Genomic DNA, 25,521 nt, shown 5'->3' with positions numbered 1-25,521 from the left:
GTGATTGTGGAGTCTTGATCCTTGGAGATGCTCAAAAGCTGCCAGAATATGGTCTTTGGATTCAGCCTGCTATAGGTGACACTGCTTGAGCAGGGAGCTTGGACCATGTGACTTCCAGAGGTACCTTCTAATTTCAGCCTCTCTGTGATTCTCTGAACAGGAAAAGAATCTACCTCTTAGTTATGATAGTACCTGAAGTTTTGTATGAAGCTGCCTTCTGCATGACTTTGTCACAGGGATCTTGATGTCTGAACAGAAAACCAAAAGCATGAAATACATTCTCTGTAGTCTTTTATTAGTTAATGTGACATTCATGAATTTGGATAGACTTGGAGGTGGTTGGCATTTGTACTGAATATGATCAGTTAAGTCCTAGTAGCAGTCTGAGCATGTTGTAACTTATCTTGAATAAATTGTAACTTTTTATGGTTTCTTTTCAATGAACAGTTTCTTGTTAATGTCTAATTTTACTAATGAATATATTACATCAACAGAACACTTTTTTTTTCTTTACATTTATGCTGCTGCCTTCCAGGGATGACCTTTGAAATGTTCTTAACTTTGTTTTTCTGATCAGAGTTGGCTAGAAGCAATAGAAGACCACTCTGCATACAGCACTCACTACTGCACACAGGAGCAGCTGAGTAGTGATGATGAGGAAGATGATTCGGTATCTGTTACAGACCTACAAGAAACAATGAAAGTATGTACTGAATACTTGTCTCATGCTTTTAGGCAGTGGTAGACTAGTGCTGTTCCATGCATGGATACTTCAGTGTACTTTTGGTCCAAATTTATGGATTCATTCTTCCCAGTGGTGCAAAAATGTTGCCTTTATTTCCCATACTTCATACTGTGATGTCTTCCCATTTAGACTGTATGTGTAAAATGTTATGTTCATTGTAGCTGCAGAGTGAGGTTTCCCAGTTTTACCAATGCTACCAGAAGGTAAAGAGTTCTTTGAGACTTTCAGCCAGGAGAGGGAGCCCTGTGTATTGTACTTGTCCTGCAGTTTTGATGTACCAAAGCTAACTTTCAGCTATATGTGACTCTAAACTGCATGCAGTGAAATGGTGTAAAATTGAGCATTTAAAACCTTAGGTCACATCAGGTACACTGTACAGTGATTCTTCAGACCTCTGGTGTAAATGAGTTGTCTTCCATTACTTTAGTATCCAGGCTGTGATTCTAGCTTTTTGCCACGTACATACTTGAAAAAAATCAAAACCTTTTACTTTAAGAGGAAGTAGGCAAAAATTCTGACACTACAATGCAAAAAAAAACAAACAATCTTCATGTGACTGAGCACCAAATGTCTCATACCTCACCTTTTGGTACAAGAGCTCAAAGCATTTCGTGGAATAATGGAGATTAGGGGATAACTGGTACTGGTAGTTTCCAGCAGCATACTGAAGAAGGTGTTGTCAGTAGATGAATGTCTCTGAGTTCACATGCAGGCCTGAGATTTGATCTTGGAATGGGTTCCTGTATATATCTGTACTTACCATATGCCAGTTAAATTATGTTTTGCTTACTCTTGTGTTCCTGATCAAAGGGCAAGCAATGGCTCTTCCTGGGTTTTCGAGCTTTTTATTGAGAATGTGGGTGGGAGAAGAATTTGGAAAAGCAGAACATACCTAGAAACTTCTAGGTTTTTGTTATATATAATATATATACAATTTAAACAAAAGCTGGTTGTAATGCAATGTGCATAAATCTGATTGCTTTTGTCTTTTAACATACTTCAAGTAACTTTCAGTTTTAACTTACCAATCTGTCACTGGGGATCTTTGTTAATATTTAATTAACTTTCCAAATTTAAAATTTTCAGTGTACTTAAGAGAACATATTTATACTTTCCCTAGAACAAGACACATCTGAAATTGCTGTCCATTCTCTCTTTCAGAAAGCACAAGCATGCCAACAAAGACTCAGTAAAGAGATTTCAGACTTTCTTGCAATGGTTAAATCTTTGGATGTTACAAAAGGTAAAAATTGCTTTTATAAAAAACAGTTTGTTACTAGGCAACTCATTTTTTTTTTTTCTGCTAAGCAGCACGTGCTTTAATTTCACTGAAATTATGTATTCAAGCTCCTAAAAATTTAACTGTTTTTCTCACTTGAACAGATTCAAATGAAGTAATGTGATTATAATTGCGAGTAACTAAGAATTCAGATCTGCAGAGACAAATAATTGTGTTGATTTGAAACAAAATTTACTTGGGTCTGTAGATGTAGTAAAATTATCCTTAGATATAATGGTTGCTTTTAAAAAACATAGTAGGTAGTTTACTGCAAAGTGTAAGTTTCCTATGAAAGGTGCAGTCAGCTTGCTCTTTTCGTGTAGCTTTCCCCTCAAAGAATTTGTGTTTTAGCAAGTAAAAACACATTAGAAGCTGGGACATAATAAACAGGATGTGAATTGAAATTAAAAAACTATACAGGGAAATGGAGGCATGGTGTGATGGGATGTATTCCACAGACCTCAGCCATGAGTTTCTTGCCAGCTTAGAAGTATCAGGCTTCCTTTTAAATAATAAATCTTAAAATGACATCTACCTGAGACTTCCACAGTATACGTGACTAAGAATAGCGGGTTAAGCTGTTAAAGATTAGAATACCTTAAACGTGTACAGAAGTTGCTCATGTGTGTTAAACACATCAGGATATCCGTAAAGAACGTTTAACTGTTGCTTCTTTGTAACTCAGTCTTATTTACACATTGTGACTAAAATTTACAAAGCTCAAGCAAGAGAGCAACTTGTTTATCTGTACAAGTCCATAGACCGTAATAGAAAAGCAGTTTTGGGAGGGAAAATTTTTCTTTTTCCATCCCTACTCCAACTCAAAAGGAGTTGTTTTTCCTTTTGCCAATTGGATCAGTTACTGTGTGTGATGTTAACCTATCTTGCTCTAACTGAATACACTGAGCTTTTACTTCACAAAGAAAGTTAAAGTTTTATAATACTTATGAATCTTTTATTGGGAAGACTATGTAATTCATAATACAAGACGACAACTGTCTTAGAATTGCAGAATGGTTTGAATTGAAAAGGACCTGAAAGACCATCTCGTTCCAACCCCCTATTGTGGTTGGGTTTGCCACCTACTGATCAAACTGTCCATGGCCACATCCAACCTGGCCTTGAACACCTCCAGGAATAGGGCACAGCTTCTCTAGATGACCTGTTCTAGTGCCTGACGACCCTCTGAGTAAAGAATTTCCTCCTAACATTTAACCTGAATTTCTCCTCTTTTAGTTTAGAGCTGTTATCCCTTGTCTTGTAATTGTGCTTCCTAATGAAAGTCTCTCTTCATAATTCCCGTAGGCCCCCTTTAAGTACTGAAAGACCGTTATATAAGGCCTTCCTAGAACCTTCTCTAGGCTAAACGATCCCAACTCTCTCCTGCCCCCTTTGTAGCAAAGATGTAGCAGCATTCCAGTCATCCTCATAGCTCTCCTCTGGACCTACTTTCACCAGTCTTAGCTGGGAGCTGCAGAGCTGAATGCAGTACTCCACATGAGTCTCACAAGAGCAGAGAACCACATCTCTTGACCTGCTAGCTATACTTCCTTTGATGCAGTCCAGGATACAGTTGGCCCTCTGGGCTGCAACCATGTATTGCCAACTCATGTTGATTTTTTTTTATTATTTTTTTTCTCCACCAATACCCCCAAGTCCTTCACTACAGAGCTTCTTTCAGTTCACCTGTTGCTCTGGGATTGTTCAAACCTAGATACAGAGCCGTACACTTGGCCATGTTGAACTGCATGTTGATCACAGGGGCCTGTCTCTTAAGTCTATCGAGGTCCTTCTGGATTACAGCCTTTGCCTCCAGTGTGTTGACCACACCACTCAGCAGTATCATCTGCAAGCATGCTGAGAGTACACTGAATCTCACTCTCTATGTCACTGACAAAGTATTTAAATAATACCAGATGTTAAATAATTATTCACACAATTTGAAAATTAGTATTGAGGAACATCGCTTTGACAGATAATGGAAGTTTCTCTGACCTCATCATGTTGACCTGAAAATTCAGTGAGGAATTTAGCTTTTTTTTTCTAAAAATATACAATTTGGACAAACAAAATCAGAATAAAACAAAACCAGATACTGTCTTTCCAAGAAACTGTTCATTTTGGCAAATGAGTAAGTTCCTGTTTTCCTACTAATGAGCATCTAATGTCATGGGCCACTGAACTGTTTATAGGTCTCAATAGAAAACTGCTAGAGCTCTCCCAGTTCTCTCACAGAGTCACACAATCACAGAATGGCCAGGGTTGGAAGGGACCTCAAGAATCATGAATCTCCAACCCCCCTGCCACATGCAGGGCCACCAACCTCCACATTTAATACTAGACCTAGACCCCCCAAGGACTAGGCTACCCAAGGCCCCATCCAGTCTGGCCTTGAACACCTCCAGAGACTGGGCATCCACAGCCTCTCTGGGCAGCCTCACATTGGATGTCTTTAAAGTATTTGAGTTCAGGGGCTTCTGCCAAGAGTGCAAATTTCTGGGCTAAAAGTCCTTTTGTATTGAACTTCTGAAAGTCTTTGAGTAATATAAAATTACTTCACTGGGTCTAAATACTTAAAATTCTTTCTCTAGATGTCTATTAACATGCTATTTAAATCCAGGTATCTCTGAGGTTTATCCATACTTATTACAAATATCTTTCCAGCTCTTGCATTGAGTGTGCTGCACCTCTTTGTAGACATGCTAGCTGCTCTAAGCGTGTGGACTCACCATTCCAATGAATTATGAGCTTTTTCCAGTGAATTAGTGAGTTTTGGTGTCAGAGCACGTATTCGCATAATAAGGTCTTTGCCTTGTTTTCCACACAATTTGCAAAATAAATTCAAGAGGTTATTTTAAAACTGTCATCACCAGACGTCATATCTTTACTTGTGTGACATCAATTTGAAGTACCCTTTATTAAATGATGTCAGCTGATCTTGGAAGCTGGAACCACTAAGGGGGCACTGAGCTTAATTGCAACTAATATGCTTCCTTGAGAGAATGGTTTGCTTGACTTCTGAGGAATAGCTGCACTTCTTAAAAACTGAAATATGAATTCAAATATAAAAGAATTGCTGCCTGCTCTTTGGATTTTCACAGTGTAATTCTGGTTCTAGGCATATAGTCCCTGATGTAAATGGTCATAATGATGCCAGCTTACATTTTGCTGTCTATGGAAGCCATATTACTTATCTAGGAAACATCTTGATGAAAATGAGAGCTTGTTCTTCTTTTATTGTTCAGTATCATTATAGCTCCCCATCTGTTTTTTTTTTTTTCCTTCCAAAACTAAATCTTTAACTACACTGTTGTAAGCTTTTTGTCTCCTGTATTGTGTAAGTACTGTGATAGAAGGAAAAAAAATTCTATATTTCTCACATTAACAAATGTTAAACCAATGTTTAGTGTCCTTTGTATTTGAATTCTGGTTCCTGATAACTCTGAAGCTCTTAAATCTAGATAAAGATTAAAAGGAGATTGTTATTAATCCATCAACCAATGTCTTGCTGCTATAGTTTGCCACCTCAGCTTTCCAAGCCATGCTGAAAGAGAAACTCAATCCATTCATGTGCTACTTATACCAACACTGTGTAAAGGATGTAAAAGAAAGAACTTACATTCTCTCGGTGCTACTTTTGCTTGTTCTTTCCTTATGGAGATGAACACCACTTCCTGTAGAATATGCATGTTATGTCTGTGTTATTTAGGAAAAGAAATAATTAAAAGGATCCTGTGGTTCATCATGCTCCATTAAAGCCACTAATTCTTTGATGCTTTCAGGTATATCTTCTCCCCTCCTGCAAAAAGTTGATGTGGTCTCTGAAGTATCCCAGGAAACTTGTGAGGCCCTGGCTGACTGCCTCAACCTGTTCACAAAGCAGGAAGGGGTATGTATTTGTGTTTGTGGGGGTTTATAAAGGGTCTGAATAGCTTAGTATATTTTGCTAGCTACCTTCTTAAAATAATTAAAAAAATAATAAAACCTAATTTTGTAGGCAAGCTGTCATTTCACATGCTGAATGTTTAATAAAAACTCCCTATTCTAAGGAGTAGCTAAGTTCCTCTACAAAGGGATATCAGTATTGAGCATACAGAAGAATCCCAGATTTTGCTTGCAAACTGCTGCTTATAATGTTCAAACTGAATGCTTGAATTCAAGAAAGCAGTTGCTTTGCTGATTCAAAGGTTAAAATATTGAGAAAAATCATTTTTTATGTGTGCTGGCTAACTGAAGTGTTGAAGAGTGTTGCTTCTGAATTTGTTATTCAGACCATGTGCTTAGTGGGTGTACAAATGCTATCTGTTGAACTTCTGGCTTTTCCAGTGACAAATACTTTGTATGGTGTTAAACAAATGCTTCAGTTTGGGAATATGTGATACACTGATTAAATCCTGGGGTGGGAGGGAGATTTGGTGTTTCCAGCACTCTTGAAGACACTGTGGTACTTGGAATAAATTTGTCTTGCTGTGTTGCTTCTTTTTTGGCATTTGTGGTCAGCAAGCTGTGTGTCAAAGTGGGGTTGTGTGGTTGCTTTAGTCTTCTAGTCATTTAACAGCTGCTCTAAGGTTGGTTGGTTTCTTTTTCATTCCTTTTCAAACCTTTTTGTCCCCAGTCATAAGTCTTCTAGACTGCTTGAGTCAATCTCTAGCAAAGTGGAACAAGCATTGCTGTTTTACATAGTTTCTTTAAGAAAATCTAATCCTGAAGTTGCCAGTTCCATTTGTGGATGAGGGGGAATTGTTACAATGGTGGGTGTATAGTGTTAGCTAGTATTTCTTAATTGTGTTGGCATCTCTTCAGAAAAGACTAAAATAGGATATCAGAGTGAGTATGGCAAAACATATGGTGAAATGTAACTTCACCTTACTTGAACCTGAGCTGTCTCCGTAGGTGGAAGAGGCCTCGTTTCGGACTGGGAGCATAGGGCTTGGGCACAGGGAGACAGGCTGAGGTGTGAACTTGGATTTCCACCATAGCTGGTGAATCCAGAAGATGTGATCTGGAAGAGCTCTGTGTCTCGGTATTTTTAAACTTCCAGCTATTGCAATTTCAGAATAGAATCTAGGGTTTTAAAGACAATGTCACCTCGTAAGGGAATGGAATTACAGCAGCAATCTCTCCCTAAAGCTTGAACCTCTCCAAAAGTTATGTTCCCCGAGCTTTATTGTTCTTAAACTCACAGCTTTTTTTTTTTTTTCCCCTTTGTAAGACAGAGTGCTGCTATTTGTCATTCAGTGTTGATTTCTAGGCTGTAGTTCTGTTGGCATTGCAAAAGTGATTGTTTTCCTGCCTTAGCAAATGACTGCTTGTAAATGCTGTAGTATTTCCTTCAAGTATATGGAATAGTAAAGCATTACTCTGCTGAAGTATCAGACTGTAGTATAAAAACACTTCTGAACGTGATGTCAGTAGAGAGTGTTGTGACTAGGAACAATTGCTGGGCATGCTGTGCTCTAGCAAGCGTTTGCTCTCTTAATGTGAAGCTGCCCAGCGAGCTTCAGGAAAGGGAACTACAGCAGTTGGAAAGCTGCTTTTGTGCTTGCCCTGCTGTTTCAGACCCTTTGGTTGCCTGGCTTGTCTTCTAGCAATGAACGAAATTAAATCTAGCTGACAACTGGTCGCTAGTGGTGTTCCTAAGGGTCTTTTTGATGATCTGGATGAGGAGATTGGATGCACCCTCAGTAAGTTTGCACATGACACCAATCTGGGAGGAAGTGTTGATCTGCGTGGGTGTAGGAGGGGCCATACAGAGGGATCTGGACGGGCTAGATAGCTGGGCTGAGGCCAGTCGGATAAAGTTCAACAAGACCAAGCATTGCGTTCTGTGCTTTGATCACAACAACCCCAGGCATCACTACAGGCTTGGGGCAGAGTGGCTGGAAAGCTGCATGGAAGGATCTGGGGTGTTGATCAACACTTGGCTGAATATGAGCCAGCAGTGGCCAAGAAGGCCAGTGACATCCTGGCTTGAGTCAGAAATAGTACAGCCAGTAGGAGCAGAGAGGTGATCATTTTCTATTTGGCACTGGTGAGGCTGCACCTTGAGTACTGTGTTCAGTTTTGACCCCCTCATTATGAGAAAGACACTGAGGCCCTGGAGTGTATCCAGAGCAAGGCAACAAAGCTGCGAAGGGTAGGGAGTGCAGGTCTTATGGAAAGCAGCTGAGGGAGCTGGGATTGTTCAGTCTGGAGAAGAGGAGGCTCAGGGGAGACCTTATTGCCCTCTACAACTACCTGAAAGGAGGTTGTGGTGAGATGGGAGTCTTCTACCCACAAAGTAGCAATAGGATGAAAGGGAATGGCCTCAAGTTGTAGCAGAGAAGGAGGTTCAGATTGGGTATTAGCAGAAATTGCTTCTCCGAATGAGTGGTGAGGTCTTGGAACAGGCTGCCCAGGTAGTGGTGGTTCCTGGAAATGTTCAAGAGCTGTGTGGGTGTGGCACTTAAAGACGTGGGTTAGTGAGCATGGTGAGGAGGGGGTGATGGCTGGACTTAGGTGGTCTTAGTGGTTTTTTGATCTTAACAATTCTATGACAGCTCCCCAATAGTTCTTCCTCTGCTGTGGAGACACTGCTTGCTCTGCAGTACTGTCAGCTGTGTGTTACGTGTCCTACTGAACTTGTCTCTGGAGCAAACATGTTTGCAGTTTCCATACCCTTTATCTTGCCTCTTGAAGGAGGACTCTTTTGTCTCTCACTGGAATTGCTGGCATACCAGGAGCTGTGGCTCCTCCGGTTCTGAGAGTCTGCTCCCTTCAGCACTAACGCATCCCCTTTGCTTAGGATGGTCCCCGTCGTTACTGTGTGTCAACTGCAACGTAATTACACGGTATACAAATACGCTGCTGATAGAGCACCGAGATGTGGAACGGAGCCGCCTTCCGCAGCCTCTCCATCTGCCTCCCGCAGCGTGGGCACCCGGCGCGGGGCCGGAACGGGCGTGACGTCACCGCCGCGCACAGCGGGGCCGCCGTGACGTCACGGGGAGAGAGAGGGGCACGGTGCCCGCGCGTCAAAAACAGCGCTGCGGAGGAGCCCCTCGCGGGCGCTGAGACACGGCGGCACGCGGCCCCATGCGCCGCCCGAGCCCGCGGAGCGGCGGCGCCGGCCGGCCCGGAGAGACTCCCTCGGTTCCTTCCCGCAGCGCTAGCACGCGGGGCGAGGTGAGGGCCGGCGGCTGCTGCAGGGCGGGGCGGGGCGGGGCGCTCCGGCTGCCGTCCCCCGAGCGCTGCCGCGGTGCGTAACGAACGCCGGGCCGCCGCCTGCTGCCATCGGCGGAGCCCCGCGGTGCCGAGCGGGGATGGGCGCGGGGACGGCTCGGCGAGAGATCAAAGCCGGCGAGGAGCGGGGGAACTACAGGGCGGCTGCCGGCGGAGCGCAGTGAGGCGCTGGTGCCGGCGTAGCGTAACTCGGAGAGCTTCTGCAGTGACTTTGGCACAAGGTTAGTAAGTGCTGCTTCGGAGCGGGGCTTCCCCTGCGCTGCTTCTAGCAGACCTCGGCGTTTCGTTCTGATAGCAGCCCGATTCCAGCATCGGTATGTTCCGTGCGAGCTTTGTGTAGCAGTAGTGAGAGTTTAACTGAAGGTTATGATTTCAATTGCTCTTTGTACGCTGTTAATTTTGGGTAAGTTTAAAGCCTGCCCGTGGTACGTGCGTTCCATGCACTGAAGCTGTCAGAAACTGAAAGGCATTTTTTACTATTCTTTTTCTTTCAAAAAAGCAGTCTTTTTTTTTGTTTCTTTTTAAATGTGTTTTCTTCGTTAACCAGATCTAGATAAAGAGTGCTGATAAGTGCTTTGACTCTCCTAAGTTTCACTTTTACCATGAGGGATTATGCTTAACAGCAACTGCTGAGTCTCATAGCTCAGAACAGCGGCTGCCTTCATTTGCAGTCTGTCAGCATCTGAGGTCTTCCTTTGTTTATAGGTGGTGTTCTCTCTGGCTATTTTTTTTTTCTTTTCATTTTTGAAAAAGGGGCTTAGTTTGCAGGCTGATAGCCAACAAGATCAAGGATTCAGGAAAGAAAAGTTTTTGGCTGCTTCTCCCGGTTTAGAAGAGCTGTGGACTCACACAGAATCGATCGTAGCAGAGTCAGTTTGTCATTTTTGCAGGAACTTTAAGGTCAAAAAACTGTAGGTCGTAGTCCTTGAAGTTAGTTTCCTTTATCATGGTGTAATATGTTATCTGCTGCGTGGATCACTGGTGTACTGCAAATAAATACAGACGTTTGTGTTGTTTAATTAGCAAATGTTAATTTTGGTTTAAAAGTTCAGCATACTCCCTCGGTTTATTTCACATTTCTCAAATATCTTAGAAGCAGAACTGAATGTCCAATATGCTGGTTCATGTTTCTGTGAATGAATGTGTGCATCTCTTTGAGATACAAATAGCTGTCTTTGAGCCTCTGCTGTCAGGTCTGAGGGACGTGCATGAGCACGACTGTTAGCGCAGAGCAGCTGCCTTACTGGCTTGTGAATGAAGATGCTTGTAAGCTGCATCCAGGTGGCTTGGAAGAGATTTTTTCTTATCAATGCCCGAGTGCAGGTGGAGATGAGGGAGCAGTACTGACACTCAACAGTCAGAGGAGAATACCTGATGTGGGCAGCTGGAGCAAATGTGTCTGCAAGGAGCCCTGGAGTTGTTCAGCACTCCCACCCTGTCTGGCACAGCACAGCCATGGTGACCTCTGCCTGGTCTTAGGGGCCGCTTGGGAGGGAGAGGTGAGGAACTCGGCTGAAGCTATGGAAGTAAAGAAGGCAGTTCTGATTTCCAAGCTAGGGCTGGGGATGGAGGTTGTGACTTGGCTGGCTGCTGTACTATATTTAACCATGTCAGTCCTCAATCCCTAAAATAATGACTTCAGTGCCTTTTGCTCAGGTCCATACACTAGCCCTATATTTTGTTCTTCCCTTTCAATCACTGGAGCACACTAGAACCCTTATGCTGTCCACTGAGCTCTGCAGCCTTGCTGAAAGTAGTGGAGGCCAAGGTGAGACCTTGGTGTGATATGTGGCCTGTGGGCAGTATTGCAAACAGCCGAAACACTATTCAGCTTGCGAGATCAGGGAAGGGAGGAGAGCAGGTTTCAGACAGTAAGTGGTTGCACCAAGCATGGCAAAAGCTGTCTGGTGTTGAGAGACTGGAGGTGTGTCTGTGTCAAGGAAATTTCTGTTGGTTGCGGATGTCTCTGACATGACCCTATTCCTTCTCCTCCAAATGAATAGCAGTGTACTAGAGATGCCTCACTCAATGAATTAATCTAAATATGCCTGAATCTTGTTCAAAAGTAACAAGTTAATTGGAAGGTTCTCTGTGCTAAAACTAATGCTGAGATAAAGGCTGACAGTATTTATCCCTGAAACAGGAGGGCATGGGATGTAATATGCTGCAGAATGGCGTGTAGGCATGGAATACAAGAGAACAAAGCTGCTGACAGAAGTCATTTGGCAGATTGTTTCTCTCCTTACTTGAATGTCAGTGGTTCTAGTCATGCACTGATGATTCTTGCTGTGCTAATTTTTGGATACTTTACATACATATGTCTTGCCTGTGCTGAAGTTCTAAAGATGAGAGATTCAAATCAGAGCGACTTGATAGTGAAATGTTTGCAGATGGCATCATGTTGTTCCTCTGAAAGCATTTTCTTTACTGTACTGCAGCCTTGCAGATAGAAAGCAAACTAAAGGTCTGTGAAGACAGCGTCCTTGTCAGTGTTATGTAAAGAGAGGAGTTTAGTCAGTCCAAAGTATCCAAGAGATAGGGGAATTCAAGAATGCAACTTTTTTTCAGAGACTTTCCCTACAGCAGCCAAGACTGCATAGGTCACCAGAGCGGGAAGAGAAGTGAGCAGCAGCCCAGACAGAAACTTGTTGAAGTAATAAATACCAGGGAGAAGATAAGTAAATATCACTTTCTTTTTTTTTTTTTTTTATTTGGAGGACATTATGTATATTGACAAAATGTTTGCATTCTAAAGTAAATAATAGGATCTGTGTCCAAATACTTACATGATAGGCTTCTGGGCACCAGACAGTCCTAGCTGCCAGCAGCATGCCTGGATGATACAGGCTGCTGGGCTTTGAAGTGCTGAGGTTCCCAATGTTGTTTTCTTAAGCATGGAATCATAGAATGATTTGGGTTGGAAGAGACGTCAAAGCCCACCCAGTCCCACCCCATGCCATGGGCAGGGCTGCCACCCAGCAGCTCAGCTGCCCAGGGCCCCATCCAATCTGGCCTTGAGCACCTCCAGGGATGAGGCACCCACAGATTCTTGGGGCAGCCCATGCCTCACTGCCCTCTGAGTAAAGAATTTCTGTCTAACATCTAACCTAAATTTCCCCTCTTAGTTTAAAGCCTTTTGAACAATGTATGCTTCAAAACTTAATCTTTTTTTTTTATATAGGTAATGATACATTTGAATATAATCTCTCGGCAAATCTATCTAATTTTTAGTGGCAGGGAAACTTGCTGACTTATATGCTCTTAGCAGCTTGTGTGAAAGCCAGTCACATAACTTGTCCGAAGGCATTCTACATTTCCACATTGCCCAATATAAAGCAGTGCTACTCTGTTCTTGCACTCTCTAGCATGGACTAGTGGTGTTTTTTTTTTAAAAGCTTGATTTTTTTTTTTTTTTCTTAGCGGTTGTTAAGCAGCCTTGTGTAAACTAACATGGAATGAGTTCATGGGCCTCTGGGGAAGTACAGTGTAAAAGCATATTAGCTTGAAATTAAACCTCTTCTCTCTGCTTCTACAGCTCCAAACCTGAGGTTTGCTTCTGAGGTCTTGTCTACAAATTATTTAGGGCTTTTTTAAAGTTCAAAAACAGGCAGAAAAGGGACTTAACTGGGACTGCAAAGAAGATGAAGAAGCAATCAAATTTAATGGAATTATATTTGATGTAGCAAGATTTTAAAACAAAACACAACTGAATAGTTTTTGTAAGTGTATTTGAAAGTGGTGTTCTTGTCTGTGTGCAAGGTAGAGAGGAATAAAAAGAAATATGGAGAATGGAAACTTTCTCTGTGTGTTCTCACTCCTTATTGCAATGAGGATATTGTTTCTTTTCCTCTCCACCATGCTTGGAAAACAAACTGGAATGAGGAGGGTGCACATTCTTATTCTTGTACTGTCATTGTGATTTCGTAATGGCATGTAAAACTGATCAGCTTGTTCTTAGTTTTTTGGCTTACTGTGTATCTGATGTGTTTTGGAAGATCAGATGAGGAGCAGAGAGCTAAAACTTGATGGGTCTCCCAGATAGCCAGTGTGTTGACAGTTAAGGACTGCTCATATTTCAGAGGAAAATGAAGCAGCAAAAAGAAACCACCAAAAAAACAAAAACAAAAGAGAGAGGATTTGAGATTTAACCTCTGCATATAGCAGCATATTTGATGACTTTGGATACTGGGGTTTTGTCCTCCAGTGTGAGAGATACTTGACTGCAGTGGCAGTCCAACTGTGTGGTCTGTTTTTGTCTCAGCTGCATAAAATATCAGGATGCTGAACTGGATGACTACAGTCTCACATGTTTACTAATTGTCTGGGGATGCATTCTCCATCTTGACCTTTGTTTCTTGGAAATGAAGGTTTTAATAATGCCTTCTTTCTTGTAAAACTGATAAAAGCTACTTCCCTAGAATAAAATAATCTCTTATTGGTTTGATTATTGGAAATTAACATGTTTTTAAGGAGGAGATTATATTTAACTTTTATTACCTTCTTTTTTTTTTAATGTGAAGTTGTTTTAAAAGCATTCGCTTGAAGCCTTAAGTTACTTATGCTTATGTTGTCAAAACCTCTTAGGCTTGCCATCTGATGGTAAGTTTTATTTGGTCTCCTTACATGTCAGTGATTTGAAAGTTAACATCTCTTGCCTTATGACCTAGTACGCTGTTGATGTGCAATTGCCTTTTCTTGAATCAGGGAAGTTGAGTCTAAATTTCCTTTTCCCTCTTCTTTGCCCTTCCTCAGTTATATAGTTCTGATCTTCAGCTACAAAGAATAAGAGGCTGTTGACATAATCTACCAGACTTCAGCAAAGCCTTTGACGCTGTCTCCCTCCAGAGAGTGGTGGTGAAGGGAGTTAAATCCAGCTGTCGACTGGTCATGAGTGGTGTTCCCCAAGGGCCAGTGTTGGGACTGGCCCTGTTTAATGTCTTTTTGATGATTTGGATGAAGGAATTGAGTGCACCCTCAGTAAGTTTGCACACGGTACCAATCTGGGAGGAAGTTGTTGATCTGCTTGGAGTAGGAGGAGCCCTACAGAGGGATCTGGACGGGCTAGATAGCTGGGCTGAGGCCAGTCGGATAAAGTTCAACAAGACCAAATGTTGGGTCCTGCATTTTGGTCATAACAACTCCAGGCATTGCTACAGGCTTGGGGCAGAGTGGCCGGTAAGCTGTGTGGAAGAAAAGGATCTGGGGCTGTTGGTTAACACTTGGCTGAACGTGAGCCAGCATTGTGCCTTTGTGACTTGTATCAGAAATAGTGTTGCCAGCAGGAGCAGGGAAGTGATTGTCTCTCTGTTCTTCACACTGATAGAGGTCACGCTTCAAGTACTGTGTTCAGTTCTGAACTTCTCACTACATGAAAGACATTGAGGCCCTGGAGTGTGTCCAGAGGAGGGCAACAAAGCTATGAGGGATCTGGAGCACAAAGCTTATGGGGAGCAGCTGAAGGAGCTGGGTTTGTTCAGTCTGGAGAAGAGGAGGCTCAGGAGACTTTATTGCCCTCTTTCCCTGAAAGAAGATTGTGGTGAGGTGGGGGTCAGCATCTTCTCCCACCCAAAAAGTGATAAGATGAGAAGAAATGACCTCAATTTGTGTCAGGGGAGTTCTAGGCTAGACACTAAGAAAAATTTCTTCTCTGAAAGAGTGGTGAGATGCTAGAACAGGCTGCCCAGGGAGGTGGTAGAATCACCGTCCCCAGAGGTGTTCAAGAAACATTTGGATGTTGTACTAAGGAACATAGTTTAGTTGGGAAATATTGGTTGTAGGTGGATAGCTGGAGTGGATGATCTTGGAGGTCGTTTCCAGTTTCTGTGATTCTATGAAAATGGATGGTCCCCTTTTTAGGTTGTATTAGTGGTGTGCGCATGTGTGTCTTTTTTTTTAATTAATTTCACCTGAGTGACTTCTCAACCAAAATTACCATTGTCACTACCTTATTCAGTAACACCTCAGAGCTGATAGCATTTTTGTAATAGAGGTGAGCCATTGTGGAATTTGACTTTTGTGGTTGTCTTTATCTCATGTACTTGTTGGCCTGTCAGTCTCTCCCAGACTGCCAGTGACTTTGAAAGGTTTTTTTTTTTTTTTTTAAATATTAACATTCAGAATTGTGTTGGTGCTGTGCTGCCCAGTGAAGAAATGTTTGTGTAATTCTGACTGCTGAGTCACTGAGGTTATCGCTAGAATTGGTAAATGGGCTATATTTGAAAAGTGTTTATGTACTGAAAATAAATCACTGGTTTTATACTTTTCCTTGAAGGTACATGCAAGGCATAGTCATTAATGAGTGTTAGTAACCTGATTCTCTAAGTAGTGCATTTCCACATATAGTAAACATCGTCATCTTTTAAATGCATCAGTAAGAGACTTAAAAAAAATAAAATAAAATAAAATAAGTGTTATTGGAACACAACTCGGAAATGCTGGTCTGCGCTTATGTGGGCACACAAAGCAAATGATACTACTTTTATAGTAAAGAGCTAAGCTGAATGTTGTTGCAAAGGAATGGTAAGATATATAGGGCCTTTGAATAAAGCATATCCATTTCTTGTGAATATCCTGAAGAGTCCAGTGTAAGACAACGAGTAGCTTTGATGCAGGACAGGCCTAATCTGAATATGTCCTGCTTTATAGAATGCATTTGGGATTGGCGCCTGTGATGTGTGTTCACAATCTCTGTGTTTAGTCACGTGTAAGGTAAATACAGACTCAGTCAGTGGTATTGAACAAGAATGGATTTCTTTCGTCTTGTACTTGTCACTGCTGCATCATTACTGCTGAAACTTGAATATCAATGCAGAAACTACTAGATCTATAGACATACTATAAAACTAGATGAAAATGGCTTTAAAGTATGTGTATTTGAAGGAAAATCACAGTGTACATTATAATACAAGGGCACTCCTTAGCTTAGAACTTCAGTTCCAGAAAAACTATAAACTTTTTCATCTACTTCAGAGAGGTTTTTGCTGTCACAGCTTCTCTGCTTTGACAAAGTAAGCTAGTTTAGATATGTTGTTTGACCACTGAGTAGAAGAAATATAGCTCCCCATTAATCTTGAAATTTAATACTGTAGCCTATTAGTTCCTGCCCTCTTGCCCTCTCCATCTCTCTCACAAGATATAGCGAGATAAAGGTTAGGGAGAAAGAAACCACTCTCACCTTTCTGGAAAGCAAAAAGCACCTGCTTTGAAGTCAAAGAATTTAAATTGATAGACATAAAGCAAAAAGTCATTTATGGTGATTTCATCATTTTGATGGAGAGTATGTCATGATAATAGTTTAACTCTGTAGGTAATGTGGTTATCTATATATGTCTAGTTTATACCTTACTGGAAATGCCAATGCAACTGTTAATTGTGGAGGCATTCTGTACTATGCATGCAGATTGTATTGCCTGCTGTTCCAGTGAAACACCTTGCTGCAAGGTCAGACAGAATAAATTCCAGAGAAAATGAGCCTTTAGGAGAGCTTGAAACTTTAGGCAGTTGCATCTATCCCTATGATTAGTGGAAATCTAGTTTTATCTGTTCTGTATTTCCTCCATCACTGAACCCACGCTTTATGCTGAGGTTTAACCTATACTCTCTCAGAATCACAGAATGGCTGAGGTTGGAAGGCACCTTTGGAGGCCATTTTGTCTACTCCTGTTCGTACAGAGCTACCTATAGAGCTGGTTCCCTGCAGCCGTATCCACATGACTTAGGAGCTTTTCCAAGAACGGGAGACTCCACAACCGACCTAGGTAAACTGTGGCAGTGCTTGATCATCCTGATAATGTTCTTCCTGATGTGTTTCCTGATTCTCAAAGATAACCTCTTGTGTTTGTTAGTGTCTGTTGCTTCTTGTCTTGGCACTGGGCATCACTGAAAAAGTCTGGGCTCCATCTTCATTGTGCCCTTCTTTCAGGAATTTATAGACATTTATGAGACCACCTGCCCAAGCCTCCTCATATTCAGGGCTCTCCCAGCTCTGTTAGCTTCTCCTCATAGGAGAAGTACTCCAGTCCTTTGATCATCTCAATCAACCTACATTGGACTTTATTGCATCTGAATCTATCTTGAACCAAGGAGCTCAGAATTAGATCAAGAGCTCCAGGTTTGGCCTTTTGGCAGTAATTCTCCTAATGCAGCCAAGAATACTACTGTTGTTCTTTGCTGCAAGGTTACACTGTTGGCTCACTTTCAACTTGATGTCTACCAGGACACCCAGGTCCTTTTCTGCAGAGCAGCTTTTCAGCTGGGTGGTGCCCAGCGTATATTGGTGTATAGCTCTCAGTTATAAGCTTTTTCTGGAAGTTGACTGCTTCACTGAATATAATTTGTGCATAAGCAGAGGGAGCTAGTTACATATAAAAGTCATTTTGATGCCATGTCCTTTGATGAAATGTCCACATATTAGTTAAGAAGTAGCAGAATATAGTCACTGGAGAAAATTTGAGGGAACTGTGTGTCATACATAAATCAACACACAGTCTGTGTTTTTTAACTCTTGTCTTTGCACCCACATACTATTTAAAGAATCTTAAAAGCAACCTGTCACTCTAAGTTATCAGATCCTGTTTCAGTTTGGGAGGGGTAAAGGGGAGAGATGGGCATTCCTCAGGCTCACACTTCCATCAAATCTGCCTTCTAGTTTTCTTCTGGGAATTGATGTTTTTTTATTGGAGAATGTCAGAGAAGGCTTACCAGAAATTTAAGCTGGGGCCACTTCTTCCTCAGAGCTGCAAATGCTAGTAATTACACACTGAGAAATAATAAATGATATGTCATTCAAAACATTTGCTCCAGATTTAAGTCTAGATGAGCTGAAAGTCCGTAGAAGAATATGTAACTGGGAAGTAGGCTTGTTTTATCTGCTCTGATCTTAAGTTACATATTGATAAAGAAAGTCCCAAGCAGCAATGAATAGCATGATGAATTCTTGCCACAGAAAAAATAGTAAAACCCCCAGATAAAGGCAAAACTGATATGAGATTATTCATAAGGAAAGAAGAACTATTCTACCAAGTGCAAATATTTGTTTGTGCTATCTAGGTGTTCCTCATTATAGGGGTGATGATGCATAGCACCTCTTTGTAATGTAACAATAGATGTCATATTTTAGGCTAATTGTGGTGTTTGTTTCCTTGCAAAAATGCAAACTGGGAAATGATATTTCATATTCTCGGTATGCAAATGTCTTTTTGCTAATTTGACCTAATGTTGGATTTCCATAGCCCAGAGCTATGTCTGCCCTAAATGCAGAATGAACTTCTGTACAAGATGCTCATATTCCAGGAAATGTCTTAACAGCCTACCCCAGGCCAAGCTTCTGTCTGCCTGCTGTTGTCTGCTTTGGTGTAAGGTCAGAACAACTTCTGAGAGGAAAAACTTCCCTACAGAGAGGCACGTTTCTTAATGCTGCAAGTTCTTTGAGAATCTGAAGTAGCACTGAGATGGCTGTGTATATCTATGAAGTCTGATTCTCTCATACTGGAAAGCTGAGAAGCATCTGTTGTCAGATACAGGAAGTGACCAAAGTAGATTTCATTTAGAGAACTGATAGCACTGTGTTGTGAAGCCCACTATTGACTTCTAGTCTAGGAAGGAGTTCAGATTTTTTTCATTTTTAACTAACGCGCTTAGCATCCATATTTGGTTGAGTATTTCTATTCTAAATTAAGAACTAGTGAATAAAGCATCTGAGTTTTTAGTAATTGGGAAATATCTGTAGGGCATGTTTGTTGGTTTGTTTTGGAAATGCTTTTAGAAAAACTTCTGGGTAATCTATATGACTAACTAGATAGTAACTAATCTGGTTAGAGTTCAAAAACTGGAGATTGTAGAACAGACAGTTAGCTTCAGACACGTTAATTTTTATTAAAAAAAAGAAGTTTTCACGTCCAGTTGTGTAATAGCACTGGAAAGCCAGTGAAAGCCAAGCAGCAATAGAGCAAAAACGTGGCAATTACTTCAAAAAGGAAAGCATTAATACAAGTGTTTGCTGTGATCCAGCTTGGAAGAAGTGTGAAGGAAGGGGATGCAAACAGGTTGATCAAAGTAGCCAGTGATGTGTACTGTGAAATACTTAAGGGAAGTAGTTAGATCAAAACAACAGCCCTAAGACCCGTTTTCAAAATAAAACAGTCCTTAAGAATAAAAAGGAAATGTTTCCTGTGTGCATTCTTAAGAACCCTTACATCTTAGTTTCACAGAAACCAGGCTAACAAACTTCAAAGATGTCCAGAGCCTCTCTAAAAACACAAAAACAAAAGTCCTTGTCAGATCTGAAAACATGTAACAACATACTGTTCTTATGCTGTTGGCATCAGTATTTATGTACTGGATTGAAGGAGGAGACACTTTGCTGGGTAAGGTTACGTGTGGCATCTGCCTCTGAGAAGATAGGTGCTTAATCTCACGAGGGCAGCAGACTATCTTGGGGTGTGGAGCTTTTTTATTTTCATAGTCTTGCTGCTCTGCAATTTGAAATACAGTTCCTGAGCATGTACTCATGAACATCACCACTGATGTCATTCAGCCCCAGCTTATTTTGGCTTAACCTATTGGCAAATGTGAATAGCAGCCATATTTAATTTCAGTTTGCCTCAGAATAGAAACAGTATTTAACAATACAAACAATACAAAATCAGAAGGCTCTTTTTTTGGACTCCTTACACTTGAGTAACTGTCATTATGATAATACTGGAACACAAATAGGGACTGAATATGGGATTTATCAATTTACATTGAATCATCTAAGTAAAATACAACTGCAAAAAATAAATACTTCAGAGAGGAAGACTTGAATGCCAAAAAGGTGAAACTTTTTGAAATGAAACAGAAAAGCCTCTGCCAACACTTGACCAGTGCAGGATCACTTGGAAGAAACAAGTTTCTCTAATAACAAAAGCTGAAACTTGGCTAGGGGGGGGCTGCAGTGTTCTCAGTTGGTTTAAAACTTCAGTGCTTCATTGGTCTCTGAATAGTAAACTTTGTTACAACCACATGTGGAAACAGGAAATGGGACGCAAAGGCAGAAAGCACCACACGAGGAAGAAGTGTCAGCCTCCTAGGAGGGAAAGGTGGGAGACAAAAAGTATTTGTTCCCGGCATGTGAGTGGTTCTCAGTAGTCTTACATTAAGAATTTTGATAGTACATTTGTATATTTTAAGATCAGACTCTCCAGCTCTTCTGTTGAATAACAGTTCTTTTGCTGCTTCAGTGTCTATGTGTGTTGGCATGTTCTAGCTGAGGTGGATATTCTGAGTGGGCAGTAGCTTGGGTCTTGCTTGTAGCAGTGGTTCCTATATCTCTGTTTCATGATTGTATTTTATCCTTCTGTAGCAGAATGCTACTGTTTTAATTAATCAGATATGGGGAAATATTCTAACTCAGTACCCAGAACATCAAAATGTAGCCTTTCCAAGTGAGCCCTGCTAAACTCCTCCTCTTGAACTTTGAGGTGAATGCTGGTAGTTGACTAACAATGAATCCTTATGTTCATCTGGGGAATAATTGAGGCAGAGTCTTGTGACTCAATTCACAAAGTCTTTGGTTTATTCTATGGGCTTTGAGTTGGAATTTAAGTGAATAGATGACTCGGACTTCAAATTGGTATGTATGGGGTTTTCTTGCACGTTTGGGAGTCTTTCAGCCTCTGAACAAAAAGAAAATTTAATGGTGGCACTGCCTGTATATGAGTCTGTGATCCTGCATTTTCTTTTTTGAATTTGATGACTTTGATAAGCTATGATACTCCAGTGCTGTGGCTGCAGACTCAGCTGGCCAGACTTCTGTGATGGAGTGATGCTGTCTTGTGATACAGTAAGTAACCCTTTAGCGATTGTCAGAGAGCTTGGTTTGTCCTTGATTAATTGTTCACATCTCGTTTTGCATTCCAGTAATTGCACTAGCAGTTGTTCAGCTCACTGGCAAGTGCTACCTGAGTATTCTATATTTAACTAAAGATCTGATAGATCTCCAATGCCAGTCTTCACTGGTAAGCTTATAGCACAGAGAGAGAGAGCCGAAGCATTAATCAGTGATTGAAGTAGAGTATGGTTTTCTTGGTACAGTCCTCTGTACCACAGAGGTGAGCATGGGCCAAGTTTACAGGAACTACTTCACTGAAGAAGAAGTTGTGGTACAAGACCTTAACATAGGTAATGTGGCAAATGTTGCGTGTTGCTTGTGGCTGGAAGTGATAAGGAGGGGTGAGTCAGCAGAGAAGCTGTATGGATAGGCCCATATATAAACAGATAAAACTCAGAAAGTTTTGTATAACATTTACATGTTTTAGGGCCTTAGGAATCTAGTGATGTATTCATGAAACTGACTGTATCTGTTAGTTTAAAACAAAAAAAAGACAACAAAGCGTTCCCAATGTGAGCTGTCACCTTTGCAGTTTAGTCATCTGTCATAAGAGTATTTGTAAAGAAATTGTTTTTTTCTCTGGTAAGTGAAATGCTGTACTTGGGCATGTTTACATTTCCCTGGTTGGATTTTTAAGCGAGTGATAGAAGCTGGGAAGCAGGGTGAAAGCAGGACTAGGCAAATTCGTATCACATTAGTGCTTAGTGAAAGTTAAGTCCCATAAACAAAGATAAAATCTGAGCCTTTTTTTTCTTATTTCTGGAAAACTTTCAGGCATGTTTAAAACAATGAGGACTCCAAATGAAAGCAACTGGTTTCAGTTTCATTTCAGTAGCTGCTTATACAACGGCTATGTACTGCTGTAGGTAGTAGAAAATTTAAAAGCACTTTTTTCGTAGTAGCATGTCCTGTGGAACTACAGTGCTCTAACAGCATGATTCAAGTCTAGCCAACAAAATAAACAGAACTGTTCCATTTTCAAATAGATACGCCTTGGAGGTCGTTCTAGGTCTTTAAATTTCTTTCATGATGAAATGAAAAGGTAGTTTTTGTCCAAGGTGCAGGGGCAGACCTGACTCTTCTTTAAAAAAAATATATATATTACTTCTTATACGTTAAATGTAAAAGAATAACAGATTTACTCAGCACTAGCTTAAGCTAGTCATTGCAAAGAATTGGCTCATGCCTGGAGGCGCTCGCAATAGGGAAAGTATTGTGCTAACAGCAAAACTGCAACTGTGAGCTTGTTTGTTAGAACAGACAAATAGTGTATGTATCTCAGACTCTCTGTGTTGAGGTGGCTAATTGCAAGGTCTGATTTTTTGATTCAATTTGATATGAAGATCACAGAACAAGGGAAAGAAGCCTTATTTTTAATTCCTGGTGCTGCTTCTAAATAGATCTCTGTAGCATAATGAGTTGCAAGGCATAACTTTGCCCTTGAGGTTACATCTTTCAGTATACTGAACGAGTAGCTGACTCTGGAAGATTGACAGTTCCATTGAAATGTGTGAAACAAATTGCAGGTTTGATTGACATTTACTTTGTTACAAAAAGGACTGCATTTAACATCAGAAGATATCCACTGAAAACTGGCAGTTCTACTGTAGCAGCATTTTTTCTAACTATTTGCTTAAATATTAATTTTAAGCTACGTATTAGACTAGCCTTTAGCTTACTGCTGAAAACTTGAATCCTTGCACCTGTGCTTCATGGCAAACGTTCCATATGCAGTGATGTTTTCAGGAGGAAGGAACTTCTGTAGCAGTTGGATAAAGCCATTCAATTCTGCAGACCAAAGCTCCACTTCTGAGCCACCAGAGACATCAGTAAGATAGTTTGAGGCAGCTTTCCTGCCGTCAGCTTATTGCAGAGCAGAAGTGGTACGTGGTGTACTGACACTGTATGGAGTCTGCCTTCAGATCCCCTGGTGGTTGCTATGTGAAAGAAGTGGTTCTTCCTACACAACTTGAAAGTCTGCATATTTTGGATGTTCTTATTCCTAACACTGAAGTTGAGTATTTTTGAACGACAAATTTAACTAAATCGTACTGAGATGTTGTGAGGTCTGTCTTTTCTTTCTCTCAATCCAGGGAAGCTTTAGAGCTGCATCTTAATTTTCTTTTTTAATGTTAAAGGCAGGTAGCTCTACATGTTGAAATTTGTGCTGTGCTTTGCTTGCTGTGTGTTGTCTTTAGATGATTTACTTGCAGCTGCAATAGCATGTTGCTGAGATAATCATTTATTAGCTGGCCGTACAGTGGTGTGACCCTTTCCTACCCTACAAAAGTGCTACTGTTGTTGGGCCTCAATTTAAATTAAAAGCATCCAGCACCACACAAAGCAAGTATTTTGTGTATTGTACTGAGATGTCTTCAGGATGGACAGAGAAGCCTTGGTTCCAGGCTTCACAGATAAACTTCAAGACTTTAGCCTTTAAAAAAAGAAAAAGAGGAGTAGTCGTCTAATGCACCTTAGTAATCTCTTGCCTACCTCATGTAAGCTAGACATATGGAGAGGAATGGGGCCGGTTTTTGTGACACAGAGAAGCTATTTGCTGTTTTGGAATTGGCACGTGAACTTTCCTGCTGGTAATATTGCAGGGAGGAAGTTAATTTTTAAATAATGTTCTTGGATTTAGCAGGATTTCTAGTGGCATGGAAAGACTATAGAAGTGTCTGCAAACAGCTTGTTGCTTTCCTTTAAAAAATAATGATAGATAGAGGGCTGATTGCTAAAATAACTAGGTTCTACTACTTGAATTCACAATTTAGTGCTTAAAGCCTGAAGACTTTGATGTCTACGGGGACTTCCCTTCAGCTAAACCAGAAGTGAAGCTACCTACCAGAACGTGGGTATCAAATTGTTCCAGTTGAGGTATTTAAAAAAAAAAAAAAAATTGCTGTGCTGACCTAGATACTGAAGTCATCTCTTGGTGGTTCTGTGTCAGTGTATCAGGTGAGAGTGGTGTCTATAGCAGCAAGGTTAATGATTGAGTGTATGTTTATTTCTTTGAGACAAAGCTAGTTAGTTTCCATCAGCAATTATAAATTTGATATTTCACTATAATGAGATTCCATTTAGAGATGAAAACAAGACTGATGTTAACTGTCACTGTTTAACAGGACAGGCATAAGCCCAAGGTCCTTGATCAACTGTGATTTGCTTTTGTACAAAATAGTTTCTGACAGGGGTCGGGTACGGAGCCTGACCAATTGAACAAAGGTTTTAACTGGTTTCATGCTGGGCTCACTGGAGATATGCTGTTGTATAAATGTGTGCTTTGAAAATAATGCAAGTCTGTCCACATCTTTCTTAAGCTTGGAAGAATGCCCAAACCCCTATTTTCAGAGCTGAGAGAGCCCCACATTGAGCTTTAGGCTGTAGAAGCTTGTGTGGCCATATCTGGTCTCTCCGGATGTGTAGGCTGTCCTTCAGGTTTTGTGCTGTTGACAGAGGTTTCAGGTTGATTTTCCTACCCCCTGAGTATTGAATTCAGGTTGCTTTAGAACCAGATCATTTGTTTATGAATGAACACTCATAAATTGCAAGCAACAAACTTCAGCATGTTTTTATTAGCTTCTGGCTAGCATTGAGCTGCTTACGTAACAGATAGAAATTTTGTTGTTGTTGTTACCTACCAGTAGTGTATAATGGCTGTACTAATAAGTGTTTGGTAGATAGGAGATCTGGAAGTACACAGAAGAGTGGACGTTACTGTTAAGCTGGCTAATCACTTTCCAAAAAGGGAATTGATTTTCAGTATATCTTCTGCAGCTCTGAATAGCTGTAGATGATGATAGGGCAGAGGAAACTTCAAGTCTGTAAGGGACTTTTTTTGGGTCTTGAGCTCATACCTATTGTTACTTGTTTAGTCAGACTACCGTGCTATGGGTGGAAAAGATCTGAATTTCGTTAGATAAACTTTTTCTTTCCAACATTGAAACTTAAGTTTTTGATAAATACTCCAATCACTCAAATTGTATATCAAAACATTAGAGGATATAGCCATCTAACTCTTATAACTGCAAATAAATCTGTAAAGACCATTTTAATAACTAGTTTCCTTTTGTTGGTGTTTAATAATAATGAAAAGCAGCACTTCAGTTGCAGTCCTTCATCCTCTCCCTTTTAAAAGAGGGTAATAGGAATCTCATTTCTCTAACTGGGCAGTTCCTTACCTGCTTGATAACACATAAAATGTAACCCCCCTCAGAACCTGCTTACCAGCAGATCTTTTCCAGTGGCATGTCTGATTTCTTTGAAACATTGCAGTAATTGGTTTTGTTGGGACCTCTACAATGAACTTTAAATGAAAGTGGCCTTAACTAGTCCAGCTTTTTTTCATTTCATTCAAGGTAAAGCTATTAGGTAGTAAGTAACTTACTGATTTTATTGCTTTCAATT

The 25,521-nt window shown here is 40.8% G+C and overlaps 1 protein-coding gene across 10 annotated transcripts in view; it reads left to right on the top strand.

Moving 5' to 3' along the window:
- Positions 1 to 25,521, top strand: part of OSBPL1A (oxysterol binding protein like 1A) — a 73,098-nt gene that overhangs the window by 18,411 nt on the left and 29,166 nt on the right. For 7 of the 10 annotated variants that reach the window (XM_090137476.1, XM_031612775.2, XM_090137475.1 and 4 more), the window contains 3 exons: positions 578 to 703; positions 1,907 to 1,988; positions 5,807 to 5,913. In XM_090137476.1, coding sequence (XP_089993602.1) covers positions 578 to 703; positions 1,907 to 1,988; positions 5,807 to 5,913 — 315 coding nt within the window. Of the gene's footprint in view, positions 1 to 577; positions 704 to 1,906; positions 1,989 to 5,806; positions 5,914 to 9,051; positions 9,189 to 9,214; positions 9,467 to 25,521 lie in introns of those variants that run through there. The other 3 variants (XM_031612776.2, XM_090137480.1, XM_090137479.1) reach the window with 2 other exon arrangements.

This window comes from Phasianus colchicus, chromosome 3 (assembly GCF_987193195.1).
Source record: "Phasianus colchicus chromosome 3, bPhaCol1.hap1.1, whole genome shotgun sequence".
Taxonomy (NCBI): domain Eukaryota; kingdom Metazoa; phylum Chordata; class Aves; order Galliformes; family Phasianidae; genus Phasianus; species Phasianus colchicus.
The sequence above is the reverse complement of the archived record's forward strand: the minus strand, read 5'-3'. Positions and strand labels throughout refer to the sequence as shown.